The 9,955-nt window shown below is 32.0% G+C and overlaps 1 protein-coding gene across 1 annotated transcript; it reads right to left on the reverse strand.

Moving 5' to 3' along the window:
* Positions 1–3,976: 3,976 nt before the first annotated feature.
* LOC111612512 lies at positions 3,977–8,521 on the reverse strand. Its single transcript, XM_023353744.1, has 4 exons — positions 8,424–8,521; positions 8,114–8,343; positions 4,753–5,006; positions 3,977–4,650 (listed from the first exon to the last, which is right to left on the reverse strand). Exons 1-4 carry the CDS (start codon positions 8,512–8,514, stop codon positions 4,389–4,391), a joined length of 837 nt encoding a protein of 278 aa, XP_023209512.1. The 5' UTR covers positions 8,515–8,521; the 3' UTR covers positions 3,977–4,388.
* Positions 8,522–9,955: the final 1,434 nt, after the last annotated feature.

Consider the following 9,955-nt stretch of genomic DNA (forward strand, 5'->3'; position numbering starts at 1 on the left):
AAAATAGTTTTGAAATTGTACGAGTATAAATAATATAAATACTTTTATATTATTTTCTACCACTATAATTTAATTCTTAAATTATGAACTTCAATTTTAGTAATCGTAGTAAAAGAAATAACGGTTAATGTTACGTGTAGTTCCAAAATGGCCGCGCTTCCGACTGTTTCAAGGTCTATATAAGAAGGCCAGGACACGCGTGATCTACTTCTTGAGCCGCCATTTTGGGGTTTTTTGAGTCGCGTGTTTTAAGCAAACAAGAATATAATAATATAATATAACAAATTTATAATTATTTTTTTAAAGCATGATTGGTTATAAAATTAAGATGAAATTCAATAGTATTATCAATAAATGTTGTCAATGTAATGTTCATTTTATAATAACTAATAGATTTGTAGATATACTTTTAATTTTAAATAGCTTTCAAAAAATTCCAAAAATAAGATTTAAAATTAAATTATTTGACAATATACTATATATATATAAATTACGTGCCTATATATATATAGGCAAGTAAACAAAGTATTCATATAACTAGTACATTTTGAAGGAAAATAGTACATTTTTTGAAGGCGCTTCAGTACGTTTTGAAATTTCATTGCGGCAACACTGGGCCTATGTTTCGAACGTGAGCCTCTGCCTAACCCAGGACCTTGTTATCCCGGGAGACGTCCAAGTCGGTATTATTATTATTATTATTATGTTGGATTTAGCGGGTTACTCAATTCACACCGGTGGCCGTGTACTATGCCGGACCAGAGTCAAGACATAAGAACCAAAAACAAAAATTAAATAAGTGTGTCAGTGTCTGTATTCAGGAATTTCCTAACAATGTGGCATGTATTCAATATAGTAGCCTTCTGTAGTATGATGTATATATTTCTATTCAATTGTAATGTTCCCAGGCTTTTGTGTAGTGTGTGTGGAATCAACCTGTAGAAGACAGAACAACAAGTACAATAAGCACATTATTATTATCAATTCATCTCGATTATATATATAAAGAGATTATTTAAGTATTTTAATTATTTAAATATTTAGAACAAAAAATAGTTGTTTTATTTAGTAATTTAAAATAAGTTACGTTTATTAAAAATATAACAGGTTATTTTATTCATACAGTTTTTTTGGAATTTTTGAAAATTAACAATTCATAAAGATGTTGCTTTATACTATAAAAGCAATCTGATTGATGTGATTTTTCTTGGAATTTTAAGTTTCTTTTTAATTTCTTAAGAATTGTCTTTTCTATAAAATCTCATAAATTCAATTATATCGTGACTTGAAATAAAAAAAATATGCTGTAGTTTAAGAAATTACATTAGTTCGAAATTATAACGTAATTCGTATAACTTCGTGTATAGATGATATAGTTTTGTCTGTTGCTCGAAACATATAAAAGAATCAAAAAATATATCAATTATTCTTTTTATGTATTGCTTCAAAAATGTTCTATATCTAGCTAATAATTAACCGAAAATTAAAATATAAAATTTATAATAAACATACATAAAACTTTTTGTTAGGAATAAGAATAAGATTGCTTCAGAAAACAAATCAAACATGAACACACTAGATAAATACACAGACTTCATTAATTAATTATAGAAGATATGCTTTTTGATCAATATGGCTTTCATGAATGAAGGCCATATTATCCAATAAGCATATGAAAATGAGTGAAATGAAAAGGATGAATCCTTTTCATTTTACATTAGTCTGGTTACGAAAATATTACAAAATATAAGTTATAGCTAAAAATATAGACTACATAAAGTTATAACTAACACAATATAATCTGGATAGCTGAAGTTACATATGTGTTACGGTTAAATCCATGATAAGTAAATTTTTAGGTACGATAAAATACCTGAGTAGATTGTAAAATAATTAAACTGTAGAGAGTTGTAAATAAAAATAGAAATAAAATGGATACCCGTATATTATAAAATGGAAGTACAGTAAGTAAATGCAAGTCGTGAGAATACAGATGACTGTATATTCTAAAACAAAATATATTAAAAGTGTAAGTTAACAAATAAAGACATTAATAAAAAAAATAACTGCAAATTATAAAAAAGAGAGTATAGTAAATAAAAAAATATATAAAAAGTTGAAAAACGTAAGTTTGTATCCTCTAAAAAAGTAACACTTATTAAAATGTATCACAAGGATGTGTGACTATCATTGTATGATTCTCAGCTAAAATTTACATAGACGTTACAGAGGGTAATATGAAAAAAATACCGGATGTGAGGAGGTGAGGAATATTATTAATGAACTCTTCTTATCGCTGTAGCTGTAAATCTCACCAATGACAGTGACAGTGTTCAAATTTCATTCTATTTTCTGTAATTTTAATAATTTCTAGATTTTCGAAAAATTTCCTAATAATGTTTTTTCTCTTTAAAAACTTTTGACACTGTCTAGTGAGAGCTCGCAATCTACACGACATATAACTTGCATATAACGGCTCTTAAATGTTCTTTGATTGTAAGTTTAAATGTTCTGCTTGTTTCACTTACGTATCGATTAGCGCAAACAATCATACGCTTACTCCTAACAATTAAAACGAAAATAAGAGGCATCCAAGTGCAGATCAAACTTTTTATTTTGCTAGATATACAGAGGTCAGAGGTTTATATAAATAAGTTGCGTAAATATACGAATAGCGAACAGTTATAAGCTACATACAACACAGTAGTAAATAAGCCTTAAATATTTTGGTGCTCCACCAATAGGTCTGCAAGGCGGAGAAAGAAACGACTTGTAAATAATTCTCAGCTCATGAAGTAAAAAATAATAGAAATGTTAACAATTTCCACATAAATCATCATTTCGACTTTACCTTATATCGAAAATGTGAAGCACCTATCAAACAAGCGACTCCATCAGGGTTTCGCTTCTCTTTAATTAAGTAAGACTTCATTCCGCCATTTTTTAAACATCAAGCCCAACAGCAAAGTGCCAGAAATAAATTTTTATACTTGTGACCTTGATGTTCAAAGTAGGCAAAAACCTTTATAAAGTTGTACAGCATAACGCATTTAAACATTTCTTCGATAAACATGCATAAAAGTACAGTACCTGACGAAATGCACGTTACTGCTTTTGCATTCATTAAAGATTTGTTTACAGAACTGAAGAGCCTCATTTATATTGCACACGTTTTACATCCCCTGTGCAAAAGCGTTCGGATAGAGTTTACTAATGCTAACCGTTTTGTTGCGGAAATCTACAAAAATATAACAAATTCGGAAAACAGTCAGAATCGGTTGAAACGAGATGGGACACCTGAGTTATTGCATAAAAGTTTTATGCTGAAAATTTTCACGCTTTCAAGCAGTTACATGCTTTTTTGATTAGGCAAGATTCAAAAGTCGTCACAAATGCCAAAAAAATTAATTGAGAATGAACACACAATTCGCAATGTCTTATCCATTCAAACTTTCAAATTTCTGTAGGACAAATAAAACTGATCGAAACACGCAATTTTACTAACTAAAAGCAGTGAAAAATCTCACAAAATGTGAGAAGTAGATAGAAGATGTCTTTACCAAGCAAAAATTAGATAGTTTATACAAACACCAAACTCAGAATATGTAGCATTAAATGCATTGATTGTAGAATACACTGTAAAGATAAATTACGCTATTTTAATGTCTATAGATGTTAAGATATCTTTCTCGATTTACAAAAATTTGCTTTTAGCAAACCAGCAACGTTTTACATTCAACAGCATAGAAATAGTGATGATATATGACTATAACACCTTTTCGCTTCACTATGAGGAAAACTAAAGTTTTGCAGTTCTATATGTATCGGATTTTGAGTTTTCCTGCATGCTAACTCAGAAAATTAAATGTCATTTCTCGGTAAAGTTATGTTACTAGTGAAATTGCATATATTAATTCACAAATGTTGTGAATCATAAATAAAACTTATATGGATAATCCGATTTTAAATACGGAACCAATTTTCTACTATTTTAAAAGAAAGTGTCCACCATTCCAGCCATCAAATTAGTCAACTTTTTACATAAAAAATTCCGGATCGTAGAGATAACTGCTAAGATAGAGATAGCGGGCATGCTTCGAAAGTCGTTTCGATAATGAAATAGATTTATTTTAATTTTAGATTCACTCGAGATTAAGAAATTCTGTGTAGCTTATATTGAGATTTTTAATTTTTTAAAGTTAAATAGTTTCAAAATAAATAAATAATTTCAAGATTTTGATAGTTATACAAATTCATATATTGATAATTATGTTAAAGGTCATACTAATTCGAAAGGTGAAATATTAGTCAATTTGAAGTTAATGTTGTTTTGAAGTAATTGTGAACATAATGAAGTAAGTTGTGTTAAAGATTTGAAATTTCAACAATTAATTAAGCGGAATCAAAGTTGCCGGATGTACTGTACTTTGATTTTCCGAATGCAACGAATTTGATTTTTTAAATTTTCCAACGACTTTTTCTATTATAAAAGAAATTAGCGCCAGTAAATATCCAATGGAGAGGACAAAGAAATGTCCGTAAAAGTTCTCCAAAGTTAGCGGTTTCCCCTCTGATTCAGTTACATCATCGGGAATTCTGTTTCTTGGAAACGTTACATCGTTGATTCCAGACTCTATTATTCTGATGATTCTGTGAAAATAACGATTAATCGAATAAGATTATTATCGGCCTCCATTAGATCAATATTACGAAATATAATTTGCTTTAAGTTAAAAAAGTATAAACACTTACAACTTATTCATGTTCTTTCTATCTGGAAATGTTCGTCTGACGACGTAACCAACAGAAAAAGTTCCTAGAACATCGTCAGATATGTACCATTTTCCTCTTATTCTTTTTCTCATTTTCGTAATTCTGTATATATCGCAAATAAATGCGAATTTTCCTTGTTTTAATCGAAAAATTACTTCGTCGTCTCCGTCCAAGAAATTACCATTTTCTAATATGTGATCTTTTATGATTTTTCTCCAACCGTCTTTCGATTCCTGTGCAGAAACATAATAAATAATGATTAGTCTGTGCTGAAAAAGTATTGTCATAAATTATGAAATGCAAATAACATTGGAGACTGTCAAAGTTCGAATCTTCTAATTTTAAAATAATATTACAATATTGAAAATTTGTGCAATCACTAATGCTAAACAATAAATAAATCGTAAATCTAAAATAGGTAAGCGTCAGCCATAATTCAAAAGCAGAAACATCCTGATACTTTATTTCGGTTACAAGAACTGTTTAATCTCCATTATTTACTATAAATTCGGCAAAAGACAGTCTCCACAGATTTTTACAATATTCATATATAATTTTTTATTTTAAATTTTTCTTGTAACAAATGGAGTTTACGTACTGTACTGGAAAGAGTTGGGTAATCTTAGACACAGCACAACGTGAATAACTGGAATCTAGGTAAAAAATTTCAATTTTCGAATCAACCCAAAGTGTTAATTTATTTTATATCTCGATAGCAGAACGTCCACAATGTCTGGGAACGGAATTAAATTTCCTCGAAATGAGAAAAGGTAGCAGTGTTACTATACAGTACGTCTCTAAATTTGCCCCAACTTGCAATAGACATGCATAGCTCTGCATATAGAGCTTGGCTACATTTACGTAGTTGACTCGATCAGTGTGCGCCCCTTGCAATATTCCGATGTTACCGTATGTACGAATCGTAATGTATATAGATTTTTCTTGTTACGATTGGTTGTATTTTTTCTAATTTAGGTATCGTCGACTCGAAGAAATCTTTTGAAAGATGAATAATTTTTAATCGATCTGAAAGTTATTTTTGAACTTTATGTAAGGTTTAAGTTTAGTATTACACTTAGTTTCACTTTGTGATTATATGGTTATTCAAGAAACCATCATCGAGTAATTAAATTATAAGAGAGGTTTTGTGCAAATTTGCGCATTAAATTTGCTTCATTTTTAACAAAATTACCAATTTTCCGGAATGCCCTTTTCGAAATATAGAAAAAAATCCAAATAATTTGAAGTTTGAAACTTTGATTACTTAGTTTCTTTGAGAAATGGGAGATATAGCAAATTTTGAAATTTTTTAAAGCTGTATGAAACAGAAAATTAGGAAAGTTTGCTAAAAAAAATTAATAGTAAACAGGAAAAAGTAGCCAGGCATCGACAACGGTTCTTCCATACTTATTTGTCATTGCTCTATGAAAACATTACATTTTCTGACAATATATTTAAAGTTGTTCCGAGTACTTCCAGACTAAATACTCTCACGATTGGACTTTGCCGCCAACAAAGACTTTCGATGCTTGTGATCCTGTCTAAAAAAGCAAAACGTGCGATATTTTCGGCCGTCGACTTGCCAAGAATTGATTACCATCACAGACATTAAAGTAAGGAGGGAAGGCAAAAGAGATTACGCATCAATTGTTGAAGAACATTCTGCTGCGTCACCAAATAGGGAATACGACTCCTAAGATACGACTCCTAAAGACCCACAGGTCCTTATTTCAGAAAGCAATGTCATTGTTGCCAGAACGAGCGCTTGCATTAATGAAGGATACTAATCTCTGCACTGGGCAGTATGTACGAATTCGTTGAAAAGCCGAGAATTGAATTGCAAACTATATCCCCCGTACCGTAAAGTTAAAGAAGCCAAGCAGTTATGTTATCCTGTAGGTATTAACATAACATAATCATCAGTAGAAATCTTTTTAGTGTCTCATTGAGAAGATGCGGATGTTTCTGAGGTGGTGTGTTGTGTTTAAAATCAGCAATGTTTCTGATCACGATTTCGCCGGTTTTACGCATTGGCTGTAAGTGTTTTATATGTCACTTTATAGTGAAGAGTTGCGCCGTCGAATACCGTTTATCTCGTTAAAATCCGATAAATATTTCGAAAGTTACGATTTACTTTTGGCCGCAACCACGTGGTTCACATTCCGACACTGTTAATCCGATTGAGGGTATTTCCGGGTTAGGTTCGGTGTGCATCGTTATTCGTCATATTAATCCAAATCGAACGATACATGATGTGTTTTGTTCTGTCAATTCAATCGTGAGTTATCGCGACCGTTACTGGCCAACTATCGGTGAGATTTTAGCCGTTCCGTCAGGCCATCGGAGCCGATCTTCGTATATTCGACGGACACTGCTGACATAAATATGCAAAAATTTCGTTCGTCTGCATTGATTCTATCATGGGTTATCGCGACAGAAACTTTCGGTGAGAACAATATCCTTTGTTCTACCCGAAAGTTTTGACCTTAACAGGGATACTCTACATAAAAAATAAGGTCAAAGGCATCATATCCAAGAGAAAACAGCCAAGAATCTTCGTAAATGTGCCCAACTCGGTGGACGACAAGAACATTTTGACTTTTGCCTATGAGCTAAACAAAACTCTTCAAGAGATAAACAAAGACGAATTTTTATCTGAGTCAGAATCAGCCTCCTTAAAGGTAGGATCAAGGTGATCTGCCAGTAATCATCATCGCAGTCACAATTAGGAAATAAATTGTTACCCAAAAGCACTTGTCCATATCATGGGCTAACGTAAAAGCCAATGATTATATACCGATCGTTCTCTGTTTTAATTGCTGCTGCTATAATCATAATGCCAAGGAGTCCTCAGGTGCAGCCGTTGCACTAAACAACACCGTTTCGACAACTGCCGACGCCTGGACAAGGTTCCCTGTTGCACTAATTGTAAAAAAGCAAACAATAAACAGCCAGATGGAAAACAACTGAGAACAGGCCATAACACCTTTGACCCAGTGTACTCCATAACGAACAGAGTCAAGTTCAATCTGTAAGCCAAACCAATTATGGCCAATAATTCATCCATCATCATCACACAGCATAATCATAACTGTCTCAAGATCCTCCAAATCAACCTCCAAATGGGTAAAGCCCCCTCTCTCGTTATCATCAAGACCGCAGAGGAGTGGAATTCTAAATTAAGACAAAATTAATATATCGGCAATCTTGGAAAAAAAAGAGTTCATAAGATACTTATCTCGATTTGTACATGCCAATATATGTAATTAAACCAATATAAGTTATGTAATTATATATATATTTCATTCGCTTTCGTACACACTTAAAATATATAGTTTACCCGTATGAATTTGTTTACTCCTCCTCTGTTATAACCTCCGCATGACAATTTTCCAGCTTTAACTGCATTCGCCAGTTCGGGAAATGTTGTCGGTAAAGGTAATTGTACTGGAGCGCTCAAGAATGATACCAATATTCCACTGTAACTATAAACTAAAACACTGGAGCACAGCAGCCACAGTCCTACCGCTATTCTAGATGCGGTTTTCTTTATATGATCTATATCTCCACCTATATCATAGATATAAAAGTTATTCTTGTAAACTCATTAATCTATTCAATATTGATGAAATGGGTTTTATGTATTGTACCTTGAGTAGATAATGTTCCAAAAAGATACCATAATGTTTGTTTTATATTCCATTGTCTTTTGTCTGTCCCATTGCGATGATTGAATTTCATTATTATCGACAGAATTATTGCTACAACAATTGTCGTAATAGCGATTGCTAGCCAAATCTGAAAGATATTATTAATTTTTATTTATTAGATATATTAAATACTAAACTTCTAAATATAGTTATTTAGAATAAATCGACTTTCTTTAATTTTTTGTCCATATATAACTACTGTATTCTTCTTTAATTAAGCACACTTTCTTGCTTAAGTATTTAAAACTTGTCACACACCAACGATAACGCTTTTGAACTATAGTGTTATTAACGTTTTTATTAAAATGTAATTCATACAATTTCTCAATATTTCGAGAAACATTTTGGATAAATATCAATTCACTTCACTCTTTAGCCTAGGATGACAGACAGAACGTGTTGGTGAATAGTGAAAATACATGTCAAAGTAAATTACTTATCAATTAAAACAAATAGTTTCAAGTAAACGAAAATATATGATTTATATTTGAGTTTAAATAAATACAACAGTGGTTGAATATGATAGTAACTTGCTTTACAGTCTTGTTTAGACATTCAAAAGTTTGTAATGTATGAACATATTAGGTAATATAGATAATACTGTGTTATAATTTTAAATTGTTATATTCAATTATTACATGCAAAGCACTTTCGACAGATAACAGAAAACATGCCATTAAGGAGTTGTACATAAATTACGTCTGCATTTTTCTTCATATTTTTACTCCTACTTCCTCGTCGTCCCAGTTTCTATTGTACCCTCACCTCTTCAGCCGTCCAACAAAACTCATCTAATCTTTATCACTTTATGACTAATAAAATGCATAAACTGTGTGAACTTTAATGAAATAAAACGAACATTAATTAACTGAAGTTCAATTATTTCTTTCTGCTTGTCCGACTTTGTCTGACTTGTCAAACCTCCTTTCACTCTTCCATTGTGGAAATTATTAGAGAGGATTCGGCCGACGTTTTCAACGCGTAAACGTGTACGTCGTCCGTTCAGCGCCGCTTTCCTATAAGCCTAGAAGTTTGACAATGGAGTTTGGATAGTCAATGGAATCATGCTCGATATTCTAAACACCATTTCCAAACTTCTAGGTCTTTAGGAAAGCGGCGCTAAACGGCCGACGTACACGTTTTCGCGTTGAAAATGTCGGCCGCAACCTCTCTATTAAATTAACAGTCCCTGAACGTCGGGAGAATGAGTAATAGTGTATTAATTCTGACACACGAATCTCTCAAGTCAGAGACAACGATAACTGCGACTGGAAACATTGCTGATGCGTGAGAACATGAGACAAAAGACTAATAAAATACTGTTGCCTCTCCAGCAGTGCACAAAGCAAGAGCGGCATAGTGTTGCTCGATTTTTGAGAAAAGCAAACGACATTTATTGGCGCATGCATGTACGGTAAAGACGTGACTAGATGAGTTGCGTACAAGTAAACGAGTAGAGTTGTATGGTTCTA

The sequence above is a fragment of the Centruroides sculpturatus genome, unplaced genomic scaffold (assembly GCF_000671375.1).
Source record: "Centruroides sculpturatus isolate CEXI.00-Female unplaced genomic scaffold, Cexi_2.0 scaffold1326, whole genome shotgun sequence".
Taxonomy (NCBI): Eukaryota; Metazoa; Arthropoda; class Arachnida; order Scorpiones; family Buthidae; genus Centruroides; species Centruroides sculpturatus.